The following is a 14440-nucleotide window of genomic DNA, read 5'->3' on the forward strand; positions in this document are numbered from 1 at the left end:
GGCCACATTAGAAGATGAAAATTTGGTTTGGGCCGCACATACATTTGGTTTGGGCTGCATGGGGGGCAGCCCTAGCCTTCCTCCGCAGCCCCGCTCCAAGCGCGCTTTCCAGCAGCTGCAATCTCAGACAGCAGAGGCTGCCAGCTTCGACTCCAGCGGCTTTATGGGGCCAGGAGGGGGTCCACCTATTGACGGGGATGGCACAATGTAGTCACGCAGCCCCCCTGTCCCCTCCCCTCCCACGCCTTCCTTCCTTCCCTCTCCCCCCCCCCCCCACTGTTGTGACATGCTCGGCCACATTCTGACCGCAATCGCCGGCAGTGTAACTTGAAACTTTGGAATTTCTTTTAAAATAAAAAAATTGCACTGGGCCGCATTACGAGCTGACCTGGGCCACATGAGGCCCTCGGGCCGCAGGTTGGACATGCCTGCTATAAAGGATCTGTAGCAACAACAACCTTAGCAGTGCAGGATGTAGTTAAGCTCGGAGGTGATTCTTGCTCCTATGTCACCTTACTGGGCAACATCCCTTCCCCTGGTATATAACCTGGCTCCAGTCTTCTCATCACACCTTCAGGTGCTGGTGGAACCTTCCTTGAGTTATAGTCCTCCAAGACTTACAACCTTAGGTGTGTAACATGGTTATACTTCAACAGGTTTCTCTACAGATGTTGTTTCCTTGTCCCTAAACTCCAAAATCCTGAGGACCAATGTAGGGTACCTTTAAATATGTTGAATGTGCCCCAGAGTTTTACCATGGTCACTCACAGTTTTTCCTTTTTCCTGAAATGCCTTTCCAACCTGGCCAATCAATTTGAGAACCATATTGGCTGAAGCGCGCGCACACACGCAGTGTAAGTGAAAAGAACCAGTGGTCAATGGAACCAGGAAGCCAGAATTAGAAACAACTTGGCTGATCTGTGTTATACTAACACTACCTACACAACACATACAACAGAGTAGCTGGGCACCATAATATCAGAGGATGAGAGCCTGCACCAACACCCTTCTAAGCATTCCACCTCCCTTTTGATCTGGCCACAAATGCAATGGACTCACTGTAGGCATAGAGAGGGAAATAATTCATAATTTGTGTATGCTTCTGGACCTGGCCCTCTCAGTGGAGAACCATATCTCAGCCATGGCCGGGTCTGCCTTTTTTGACCTTAAGCAAATTGTACACATAGACAGTAAGTCCCTGATAACACTAGTTCACACATTGGTGAGCTTGATGATTGACTACTGCAATGTTCTCTATGTGGGATTGCCCTTGAAGGTGGTACAGCAAGTGCCAAATGCAGCAGCTAGGCTGATCTTGGGGACTTTGAGATACAATCATATTTACCCAGTAGTACTGGGTGCTGGTTAGCTTCTGTGCCAGATTCAAGGTACTACAAAGCCCTGATTGGTTTGGAACCCCATTACCTATCAGAATCTGGGTGATCATTCTGAGGGACGCCAGATGAGGAGCTGGGACTTCTTGGTGGTGGTGTGGAGTGCTCTCCTTTGGACGTGTGCCAGATCCTTTCCCTCCTAATAGTCAGAAGATACATTTTAAAAATTGCTTTTCAGGGAGGCATTTCAGGATACCCTACCTCTTTAGCTGTTTGCCACTTAATTTTATTTTGGTTATTATATTTTGTAGTTGATGTATGTTGCTGTTATATGGTACTTTTATATTTGTGGGTTGGTGATGTTTATTTCATTGCTAGAAACTGCCCAGAGCAAGGGCATTGCAGTATTTAAATAGATAGATAGATAGATAGATAGATAGATAGATAGATAGATAGATAGATAGATAGATAGATAGATAGATAGATAGATAGACAGATAGACAGATAGACAGATAGATAGATAGATAGATAGATAGATAGATAGATAGATAGATAGATAGATAGATAGATAGATAGATAGATAGATAGATAGATAGATAGATAGATAGATAGATAGATAGATAGATGGAACAACAAACAAACAAACAAACAAACAATAAATAAATAAATAAATGCACTTCCTTAGACCTTGACCTTGTCTCCTGTCAGTCTAGGTTAAATGCAGCCACCACAATTTGGTCAGCAAAAGATAACCTCTTTTATTCTTGGAAGTTAACTTGAAAGGTTAAATCCTAAGGATCTTTTCTCCTCATTTTGAGATGAAAATGGCATCTCCTCTTGATCAACATTTGTCCTTCTTGTTCCACACCTAAACCTTTCTCAGGCCAAAAGAGGGAAGTTTAGATATGGCAAAGGCTGAAACCCTGTACTTCCCCGAACCTAAAGGAAGACAGAAATTATTTTTCAATAGGTAAGCATCCATTTACCCTGCAATCATTTGACCCGCTGTGAGGCAGCCCTAAGAAATGTGTTCCCCTAAGTGTGAAGCATGTGGAGGAGGGAGGCCTTGCCACCTGGAACAATAAAGGTGTGTGGAGAGTCAAGGGGCTGGATTACCCACCCTTGAAAGGATCTGTTTTTAAGTCTTGCAGAAAATGTGTAAAGCAGATAAAGCTATATCTGGAATTTATGACTCAAGGTTATTCAGAAAATTACTCTGATGCAACTAGATGGCATTTCTAAAGTAAATCAGGACAAAGTTCTGATCTCTCTATTATGTGCCCCTGCCGAGACACCAGCTTCCTTGACTGGTGAGCTTTTTAATAAACAACTCACACAGATATATAATAGGTTGTAATTTGTTTAAAAACAAACAGTGCCTTTGCTAAGCCCCACAGGTCCCACAGAAAAGGTGTTACTAAGCACTAGCAAAGCAGACAATTGAATGGGCTGCCGGAGGGGGTGGAATCATTTGCTTTTTGCAAAAAAAGATTATTCAGAAGTCCTAAAGACCTGCATTATTTATTTCTCTATAAATGAGATTTTTATGAAAAGATTTGAAAGCTATCACTCCAAGGAACATTTCTACCATTTGGAAATAAAATATTGATGGAACACTGATTGAATATGGATTTTTTTACATCACTTGGAGAAAAGAAATGATATTTTAAAAAGAGTTCATTTGCTTCTGAGTCAGCTCAAAATTATTTCAGTAGCAGTGGATGCACTTCCTTTTATTGCATACAATGGGTCTCTACTTGTTTTTTAGCCTGATTCAAAGATGAGTTACTTCTGCCAGCAATGGCACAGCTAAATACCATCTTTTTTTTTTTAAAGGCAGTGCTGCATGCCATTTCTCCACTGGGATCAGATTACATAAATTAGGCATCCATCAGTCTCGAGAGACTATGGTAATGTGCTCTGAACAGAGGTCTTGGAACAGCATCTAGTGTGGCTGAGAAGGCCAATTCGAGAGTGACAATCCCTTCCACACTAAAGACAAATACAGTCTGTCCCCTGTCCAGCTCCCTGATTTTGCTGGTTTCAGGACTGCCTCTTTGCCTCAGCCTGCTGTACAAGTGTCTCTTCAAAATGGGAGAGGCCATGATGCACCGCCTGCCTCCAGGCTGAATGCTCAGATAACAAAGTTGTCCATCTGTTGAGGTCCATTCCTAGGGCCTTCAGATCCTGCTTGCAGAAATCCTTGTATCGCAGCTGTGGTCTCCCTCTGTGGCATTTTCCATCACTAATTCTCCACACAGGAGATCTTTTGGAATCTGGCCATCAACCATTCTCACGACATTCCAGAGCAAACATAGATGTTGCTGTTTCAGTAATGTATATGTTAAAAATTCCAGCTTGTTCTAGGACTACTCTATTTGGAACATTGTCCTGCCAGGTGATACCAAAAATTTGTCGGAGACAACACATATGGAACGTGCTCAGCTTCCTCTCCTGCCATGCACAAAGGGTCCAGGACTCACTGCAGTACAGGAGTGTACTCAGGACACAGCCTCTATAGATCCTGGATCTTGGTATATGCCATCAGCATCTTATTAAGCTATACTCTCTTTGTGAGTCTAGAGAACATCTATCTCCACTGAGACAGAGAATTTTTAAACTATCTTTATGCAGAACTTACCCACCACAAACACCTCCCAACTTCTTACTCTTGTTCCTCACCTCATGGAGGCTAGAGACCATCTTGACTTTTTTGACTTTAGATGTAGGCTCCAGATTCTCCAGTCAATATGTTCTTCTCTTTCCTGCAGTCCTTTTCACACTTATTTAACCCTGAATGATCAGCTGTGACAGTATGGTTTGTATATCTCATTACGTGTTTAATGTATTCTAGCTTTCTGCATTCTATAGCCAAAATTGTTTTGGTATAACTTGCAGTGGCTTCTTGCTGTTAATCAAAGAGACCCTGCTTGTATTTTCAGGTGAGCAACAGCCCAGTGGGTTGGTCTGCACCCAAAAATCCAAGCAGAGACTTGTTAAGCACAAGAGAGAAGCTGCTACAAGTTTTACCATTTGTCTTCTGCAGGCATAACTATACAAGAGGATTGTGGCCTCTTGATGTTTGTTTGTTGTTCTTTGTTTATTCTTTGTAGTACTTTCTTGTTAGTCAACTTCTCAATTCAAGAAACTATAGTATGTCAGCATGACACACCTAAGAGGGTAAGACCATTTGAACTGCCATGGCTCCATCAAAATTGAGGAATTTGTAGTCTGGTGAGGTACTTAGCATTCTCTTCAAGCGCTCAGGTAAAGTCCCTCACAAATGGCATATCCCAGGATTCCACAGGACACTGAAGGTGGAATCAAATTGCTACAACTATGTAGTACAAATGCACTTTCAGAGGAAGTGTGGGATATATCCCATACCTGAGAGATGGGAGGTTTCTTTTGACTTTCACTGCAAACTGTGCTGGAATGAAGGAGCAAAATCTTTCCCCTGTCAAATGTTAGTACTCTCATACATGGCTTCACATTCTCATAAAGTTCCTCAGCACTGTCATTTGTGTTACCAGCTGGGAATACACAAGCACAAGAGTTTTGACTTTTACGCATAGATACCTATGCAAAGCATGCAAGCAACCAAGCAGTTCTTAAAATTATTCTGACACTTTAGAAACTTGCTGTGCTAGGGTGTGAAGCTGGATTTCAGGTTTACGTTTTTGACTTAGAAGAGATTCTTTGACTTCAAAGAGGGCCTTGCATATATGATTAAAATGCGCACAGAAGAGCTATGAAGAATTGGGATGAGCAGATTTTGCTCTTACACTCAGGGGGGAAAAATCATTTCAGACTTTTGATGTCAGGTTTTTCAAATGTCTTCCCAGACCTAGAAAGCTCATAAATTTATTTGTAATCTTTTTTTAAAAGGCAATATTATTTCTTTCCTTAACAGTTCCTTCACTGCTGAGAGTTCTTAACACAGGTGAAAATTTCAGATGTTAAGTTGTTGCAATGTGGAAAAGTGGGAAATGCCTTAGGGTCAAAAGCCATCAACCCATTTCTTTAAACTTAGGACTGTTCCACTCAGATTTAAAAGGAGGGATGAAAGCTCAGTTTTAACAGAAAAAAATGGAGTATAGCTATGAGGAGTATAGCTTAGGGTTGTATCAGATTAAAAAAAATGTTAATGTCTGATCACACTGGAAATGGTTACTTTGCAGGGAGTCATTTCCCTTAAAGTGACCCCTCCTGTCCCTACAAGAATCACTTTAGCTCACTCTTCCCCCCCCAAAAAAAGAGTAGCCTTGGTGTTGGACCAAAAAAGCTCCAGTTTGGACATGGAGAAGACCAGTGTGTCGTCTCATCACTGCAAAACAGGTTGCAGTAGACCACGCCATAAGTGGTCCAAAATGTGAGTTATTTCTCCATCTGATCTCAGCCTTATTTCCCTAGATCCTTCCCCTCCCCAGATTTTTACTCCAAAGAGCCCCACTATTGGAGCTTAGCTGAGAAAGAAAATACTTGGACAAGACTGTGAGGAAGTAAGCTGCAGGCAGCAGGATGCTTTAACGGCTCTTCTCCACATCAGGATTTCTGTAAAAACTGGATCCCTCAGCCCACCTTTCCCCTCCCACTTGATATGAGCACATTTGGATTCAAAATACATAGACTGTGGCCATCGTATCTTATTGAGCTTTGAGAAATGCTTGTGACACACATTTATTGTGAAAAGTATCATAACACACACTCGACGCACCACCTTTTTTTCGCTCTGAGGGCCACATCAGTTGTCATCTGCCGGGTGGGTAGGACGGTCTGTTCATTTATTTGGCTCTCCCAATGTAGGGAACAGCTTATAAAATGATCATAAAACAGATGCAATTGAACCACAATAAGTTATAATATTGAAATGTCATTACACATAGAGTGGTGGAAATCCTTTTGCTTAGTGCAGTAAGTCACACCTGGGAAAGACCCAATGCATTAGTGGGCCTGCTCCAGCTGCAACTTACTATGCTAAGCAATAGGATCTTAGCCAATAATATTAGAACATCAGTAATTTAAATCATTATGAACACTTTCTAAAAATGTGTGTGGAGACGAGTGAGTCCCCGTGCTAACGGTCACATACACACACATACTGATAAAATGCACACGTGTGTTTATTATAACGACAGCATGTAGAAGCAAATTACACTCAGATTCAGGTCGGCAAACATGTTGAGAGTTTTTAATCTCACTCCCATTTCATCAATTCTGCTTAAGATGAGGTGCAACAAGGTTTTCACCTCAGCCTGTCTCAGCAATCTGGCACAAAATCATTGGGAAGACATGCTTTCATTGTGCCCCCTTCCATGCCCCTCATGGCGATTCTGCTCAGGATATGGATGTGGAGACGGCCTTAGGTGTTTGAGAAAGGGGGAAACAAAGCCTTTTCCACCCCATCATTGTTTCTAACTTGCTTGGGAGCAGGAGGCTGAGTCCTCTCTTTGACTTCCCACCCCACCCATATGAGAGCAATTGGATCATGCCTTTTGTGCTACCCTATGCAGTCAATTACTCTACTTAATCATGGGGCAGGGGTAATTAAGCAGCAGCAAAGGGACTGTGCTTTAGGGGAAACACAGGAGAACCTCTGATTTATTTCATTTCCCAACTGTCCTGTTAGAAGGAAACAAACACACATGCATCTTTTCTCAGGAACACTTGTCCTCTCTTATCCCCATCACGCTAGGTAAAGGAACGCTCCATTAACTTGGTAATCTGCTCTGAAAACATAAGAGTAACATCTAGAAAAGATTAAGCAAAACTCACTTCCTCAGTGAGATTTTCTTGGTTCTCTCCTGATTCTGCCTTTCAAAAATCCACCAACCTGACAGTTGAAGGCCCATATAAAATGCCGGCAGGATAAGGGAATTACTAGATCAAGGTGCCACAATGCTATGGATTTTACATGTCAAAACAGACCGGTGTGGCTTCTTCCATTACGCCCCTTGCTACAAGATACCTTATGATCCAAGCCAACGTGTTTAGGTACTGAAATTCTGCCCAGGGTGCAAAAGCAAAATATATGCCTTTATTTTTCACAGAATAGAAACTTAATCGTTACTTGAATAACCAGAGAAGGACAAAAAAAACCCAACCTTTGTGACCTGTGTCTGTTTAATTTTCAGTTGGGACGTACACTCCGGAGCCCCTTCATGAAGTTTGTGGCACACGCTGTGTCTTTTACAATTTTCCTTGGACTGTTAGTCGTGAATGCCTCGGACCGATTTGAAGGCGTTAAGCTCCTTCCCAATGAAACTGCCATGGATCATCCCAAACAGATATTCAGAGTAAAAACAACTCAGTTCTCGTGGACAGAAATGCTCATCATGAAGTGGGTTCTGGGTAAGTACTACTGTAATTATCAATGCACGCCCAGGGCAGCTACGAGAACATCTGAAGCCTCAAGAGTGAAGCCGCTGGGAAGGTCTTCTGTAGTGAATCCTTTCTGGACCTGGCACTAACATTTTAGAAGGATCCATCATGTGGACCAAGGGCTGAGTGTCTCCCCATGCCATGATCATGGGCCCATTGTGGAAACCAACCTCATTGTCCCTATTGAGGATTCCTACGTGTTGCGGCAGGGGCAGGAACAATTCAGCAGCACAATCTCTCCTCTGTCACAGTGAGGTGCAGAGACTGGAAATGCTGTACATTTTGCTTTACAACCCCCACAGTTTTCCAGCCACCTTGTCTAGTTGCCATGTTGTCTAGGTATCCTGGGGGTTGTTGTCCAAGGAGTCACCTTCCGAGCGCTACTCATATATAACCTATACTCTTGTTCTGCTCTGTCTCAAGAAAGCAAGCAAGACAGCTGGCAAAGGAGACTATTGGGAAATAATGGAAATACAGGGCTGAGAGACATACATAGGCCAGCATATTGATCTACAACTCAAGCTTCCACGTACAGCTGTTGATACACTGCTCTGAGTCTCAGAGGCTTGTTTCATTACTTTTATATGTTTGTTTGTTTTTTTGAGTGGCAGAGTGTTTCTGAGTGTTTAAAAAACAAAAAAAAACAAAGCGTTGCTGCTTGACATTGGCTCTTTTGCAGACGAGCTTACCAGATCTGATACACTTTGATGAGTGCTTTTAAAAATAAAGAATAGCATGACTGAGTTCAACGGCATTCATATTGAGCAACAATATAAAGTTCTACCAAGGGAGAAATATTTACCTAAGTGATTGACTATACACTGTCCTTCCAGAAGCACAATTATCCTGCCACTTGATCGCAAAGGTTATCCAGCTCTGCATTTCTTCCCAAGAGACTGATACATTTGTCTAACACATCCGATCCCTCAGAGCAAAACAGTACCAGTGCTTGACTCTCACTGATTCCCGGGTGGATTCTAGGGCAGTCCTGGTGAATCAATAGCATCAGAGCAGATGGAAGAGTTTCTCATGGAAGAAGAAGGCATAAAGGCTGTTGATTCCAGAAGTTGCTCCTCTGGGCGCCATTGTTTCGTTCTTCTATGCTCTGTTTCCAAACTGCAGGAAAACTATCTATATGGCTATTAGTGTAGATATAGGTCATCATCAACTGTATACTGCTGTCAAACTGCATCCACCCTGGGAGAGGCAACCGTAAAAAATCTGCAGAAAAGTAGCTGTTTCCAAAGAGATTTATCATTTGAAACACCGCTCTCTGCGTGAATGTCACTGGTCAAGCATCTCCAGTCGACTGAATGTCAAACATTCAATCATGGGGTGGCAAATTCTCACAAACAGCTAGACTTCAGCTGAACAGGGCAGTAGGTGGCTTCTTCCTGATTTGTCACCAGCTGAAATAGCTGTGTGAAGAAGACCTGGCAGCACAGCACTGCATGATACACTATCATACCACCCTCACACATTTGATTTCTTTTGATTTTGGAAGCTAAACTAGGTGAGGCCAGGTTAATATTTGGATAGAAGACCACGAGGTGAAAGATGTCCAGGGAGGACCAAGAAAGACTCTCGATTATCACTCTCAGTCAGACTTGATAATTTTGCTTTCGATGGACCAGTGCCTGGGGTTTGTTCATCAGCTTTCTTTTTGTTCCGTATATAAGATGTGTGGGCATCTTATTTCATCATAGCAGGATGATTCCCACCACCACCACCACTCAGACCTTAGGATTCCATTGAGAAACACACCCCTATGTATATGCTCTGAAGTCTAATCTGTACTTCAATATAGATTTAAAGACTGTTTATTAAAAAAAGACATTGTTCTTAAGCCTCGAAACTCTGTTGACTGAGATCCTGCTTGATGATAGCAAAAAAGAAAATAAAAGAAAGTACAGATTCCTGCAATCCCAAATGTAGATATATGAAACACAAGTTATGACAGATACTTGATCTGAAAAAAGCAAATAGGTAGCAAAGAATACAAAATTCATGAACAGGATGAATTATTAATTTTTGAAAATGACATTAAAGTTCCTTCAAGGATATCAGTGTTTAGAGACAGGAATGCTACTGTCAGCTATATAAATACAAGATATATTCTGATTTTGTTTTTCCTCTGAGAAGAGTTGTCCATAACTTTCTCCAGCTACCTGTACAATTAGAGGATATAATATTTATAGCCTGCTTCCCCCCCCCCCCAAATATATTGGAACGTCTATTTGGAAATCAATAGAATTAAATGAATTCCCAAAAGGAATGTGAAAACTAGCATTTCTGAATAAAAAGATCCTAATCATAGGGTATTCCTGTAATACCTGCTGTGATACTAATTTAGTTTAGTGTAAAGTGGTGACTAAGAGACTTCACTCTGAACCAACCCAAGAGATTTTGCTGCCTGAGGCAGAACAGCAAATGATGATCATCTACCCACAAAAGCTGCGCAGCTTCAAAAACCAGACAAATTATTTTGACACAAGGCAGGAAAAAAGGCCCTGTAAGCTCCACCCCATTGCTGGAATTAAAATTATCATAATATCAGTTAACAATTTGTTGATCTTTCATGATATCCAAAATCCTCTGCTCAAGTTGGCTACCTCACTCTGACAAATGGTAGGGTTGGCTCTTACTGAGCTACAAATTAGGTATTTCTTGGCTTGTATCTCATCTCCGGCACAAATAGGAGGCCTTAGCCATGCCATTCTCAGCTTCAGCCCACCTGTTTGCAATATAAAAGATAAAAAGATCAATTTGCTTTACAAAGTTCACCCAACTAAATCATGCACATGAAGTGCTTTGGAAGTGCCATCCAAGTATTAAGTATTATTGTTGTATCATTAGTTACATTACATGACTGTTGGAGTAGAAGCTGTTGCTTGTCAACACTACATAGGCTACTCTGCAATATAGCATGATACAAGGCCAGAACAGACATTATAGATAACCAAACATTAGAAGAGGGAAATCATTGAGGGCTTATTATATGTGAATGCCATAGCAGGAACATCTCTCAGAGTTTGCAAATTAACTTGCTTTGTTTTGTGATATATATACTGATCTCATTACTATTTGCTTTAAAGTGTTTTTATATGGCAATTTTTAGTATGGTTATCTGTCTAATTGTTTTTTCTCTCTATTACAGTGGTCCCCAACCTTGGGCCTCCAGATGTTCTTGGACTTCAACTCCCAGAAATCCTGGCCAGCAGAGGTGGTGATGAAGGCTTCTGGAAGTTGTAGTCCAAGAACATCTGGAGGCCCAAGCTTGAGGATGACTGCCTATTACATCCAATTTGTAGTATGGTTATCTGTCTAATTGTTTTTTCTCTCTATTATATTCTGAATTGTGTAGGATTATAGTGTTTTAATTTATTGTGATCCACCTTCAAACCCGAGGAAGGTGAGGTGTGGATAAATGAAATGAATAAACATTAATAAACAACATTTGTGTGCCTCCTGCAGGAATGATATGGTCTGAATGCAAGGAAATTTGGGAAGAAGGCCCGCGTGAATATGTTATGCACCTCTGGAACTTGCTGGATTTTGGGATGCTTTCTATCTTTGTGGCTTCCTTCACTGCCCGATTCATGGCTTTTCTCAAAGCATCAGAAGCACAACAGTATGTGGATCTGTATGTTCATGATGAAGACCTCAATAATGCTACCCTCCCTCCTCAGGTTGCCTACTTTACATATGGTAAGCAGCTACAGGCTGATGCTGTTTCCTTTTTCAACCTAAGATCCTTGTTGAGGAATGAAGTACTCAATGTCTTCCTTCCTGAAGTTCAGTGAGGTTGGTAGACAATTCATCTCTGATCTATCCTATCCAGCCTGTCTGGTCAAAGAGCTAGCACAAAAGCGTAGTGGGAGGGACACGGCTCTGCTCTGAAATGACAGTTTTGTGTGAAGATCAAACACCGTTCACAGTTGTGGTGTGATGGAACAACCAGAACAAGGCGCATTGAGAAAAGTCTCTTCTCCTGTGTGTTGTTCAGGTTCACAGAACAAAAGGCAACCTACAGAGGAAGAAAGCTGTTCCGCATTTCCAAAGTAAAAGGGACACCGTGGTATTTGCCGTCTGATATTATGTTCATTCGGCGGGTGAAGCTCTGGGAGAGACCGTGGCATATGACTCACTGTTAGAAGCTGGCTCCCCGAGCATTTGCTAAAAGGCCAAACCTAACTAGAAATGAAAATGAAACATTCTGTTTGCCCTGACAAGGACAGCCAGCCCTTGGTGACAGGGGACAGGAGTGCCTTCGTAAGAAATAAAACTCTGAAGTCCTCGCTTGGTTTGATATTGGAGGTCCCTCCGCTTTTAACAAGAGTCAGATTTTGAAAAATGTAAATTCCCAGTTGGGTCCAGAGTCCCCACATTATGCCCTCCCTTTCACCACTTATTTACAGAGAGAGATGCCTCCAGATGAGGTCAAGTGAAGGCCACTGGTGGCCAGCAATTTTGGCAATATGGCTGGGGCTCTGGCAACTTGCAGGTGAGAAAAGGTGGGAGAGAAAGGGGCGTACTTAACTCTTTCTCTGCCTTCCCACCTGTTTCCCCTCCCCTGAGACAGCAAATATGTGCTCACAGTTCCCCCAGGGGAGAAAAAGCAACTGGGAAGAGGATTTCAAGAGAATGGGGACAGTTAAAATCAGGTTCCTCATGTTTTGTCCCTTCCTTACAAACCATGTCCTGGAAAGTGTGAATGGGGTTAACATGTCTGGGAATGTGAGCATTCAGGGAGACTTGGATTGTTCTAAACTTCAGCTTTGTCCTGTTCTTCAGTGCTGGGCTTCATAGATGTCTCATGGGCCAAGGAGAGATGCAGTCTCTGGCATGAGGTGCCCGTCTGCTCAGAGATGAGCTGTCTCATATGTGCCGCAAAAGGCTATAGTTTTGGCTTTCTTGAGCCATTCCAGACTTTTGGACTTCTCAGCTCTGCATGTGCTCTGCCCCAGTTCTTTCCTGATAGTATTTTGTTTTTTATTATAGGTTACTATTACAAAAATCATAAACATGTACCAAACAGAGGATCAAGTATTCTAGCAGTCATACATTTCTCCTTTCCATATTAACCAATCTTGACTTCATTATTTCATATCTGATGTTTTCCTATGCATTTCATTTCATTTGCTTTCAGCACGTCCTTTGGCTGCCGTGTACAAGCTAAATTCATTGTTGGTCTTCAGGAGACCCACTACAACAAACAGGATGTGTTAGTCACAACTTAGTCATGCAAGCTCTAGTGATTCTAATGGGTCTACTCCAGTTGGAACGAACATGGATCAGGGATGTAAATCCTTGCTTGGCTCCTTCTCATGCATGAGAATGAAAAACCATTTTAAAAATCTCTTTATTACCTATGAGATGGAAGATACATTCTCTTGGTATTTATTAGATTACTTGTATTTACAGTAATGATTTTTTTTTTTGCATTAATTACCCAGTTGCACAGACGATCTGTGGATCGTCTGCATCTCTTCGATCCATCAGCCAGTACTTCTGTACCTGCTGACTGTTTACACACACAAGCATGCATGCACATGCGGGCATGTGTGCAGGCGTGCACACACTTTGCTTCTCAGTGGGAAAAGACACTAGATTCCTTTAAAGAGACATTTTGTACAAATTGCTGAATTCTCATTGGGGAAAAGTGCCCCTTTTCCTTTTTTTGCATGGGGAGTGAAAAACCTCTGTAGGGTTAACGAACCCTTAACAAAGTGCCTTTGTTAAGCATGAAAAATGTAACCAGATTTTTCTTTTTCTCATATCCTGGCCTGGGATTTATTTTAAAACTCCTCTGTTTTAGAAACCATTGTGTGTTCTCTCCTCTTTAAATTATTTATAACAAATCTGCATTAATACATTTAGTTGTCAGTAATAAGATTAAAACTATCAGGCTGCTTCGGTTCTGATTGTTCCGCTTAAGACTGTAGGAAGAGTATAAGGATCAGATGATCCAAAGGAGATGTTTGTTTGTTTGTTTACATTGGCACTACATGGGTTAATTTTGTAAGCCGTAGATATTCAGGACTGTTGAAGTTATCTGCAAAACATACAGATCATAAAAGAAGGGATATCATCATCATAGTCAGATTTGATCTGATCTATTTCCTTTGAACATAAGACAGCTCTACTGATTTATGTTACCCAGGTGATATGAGAGTCAGAAGAACACTATTAAATTATTTACATTTTTCTCTGTGGGAATGTTTTAGATAAACTTTGTGAGTGCACAGGGCATGCATATAGATTCCATTTCCTACACTTTGTGTTTCCACAACTGTTTTCCCTTGTTGATGCCTAGATGTTTCCACATTCTATTTTTGTATTATGTTGTCAAGAGGTCCCTCTTGTGGGAGTACCTGGAAATAAAATTATGCAAGAGTATGGTGTTGGCATCAGAAAGGGTTTTCTTATACTGTACTTTAAATCCAACTCATTACATGTGAGGTTGTTCAAGCATGGAAATATCAACCTTTTAAATAGCAATGTATTCTCAAAAGCTTTCACAGCTGGGATCTGGTGGTGGTTCTAGGTTTTTTGGGCTGTTTGGCTGTGTTCCAAAGTTCTTCTTCCTAACTTTTTGCCAGTCTCTTGTCTTCAGAGGACAGGTGTTAGAACCCTGTCTGTGTTCTGGTGTAGTGTGTGGAATAGTTGAGTATTTATAGCTATGGAAAAGTAGAAGAAAGAAGAGGTGAAGTGACAAGGATCCC

General features: G+C 41.6%; 1 protein-coding gene across 2 annotated transcripts in view; it reads left to right on the forward strand.

Moving 5' to 3' along the window:
* Window positions 1-14440, forward strand: part of TRPC7 (transient receptor potential cation channel subfamily C member 7) — a 167113-nt gene that overhangs the window by 114685 nt on the left and 37988 nt on the right. For both annotated transcript variants that reach the window (XM_078385711.1, XM_072990132.2), the window contains exons 5-6: window positions 7469-7685; window positions 11190-11423. In XM_078385711.1, coding sequence (XP_078241837.1) covers window positions 7469-7685; window positions 11190-11423 — 451 coding nt within the window. The remainder of the gene's footprint in view (window positions 1-7468; window positions 7686-11189; window positions 11424-14440) is intronic.

Source organism: Pogona vitticeps, chromosome 2, assembly GCF_051106095.1.
Source record: "Pogona vitticeps strain Pit_001003342236 chromosome 2, PviZW2.1, whole genome shotgun sequence".
Taxonomy (NCBI): domain Eukaryota; kingdom Metazoa; phylum Chordata; class Lepidosauria; order Squamata; family Agamidae; genus Pogona; species Pogona vitticeps.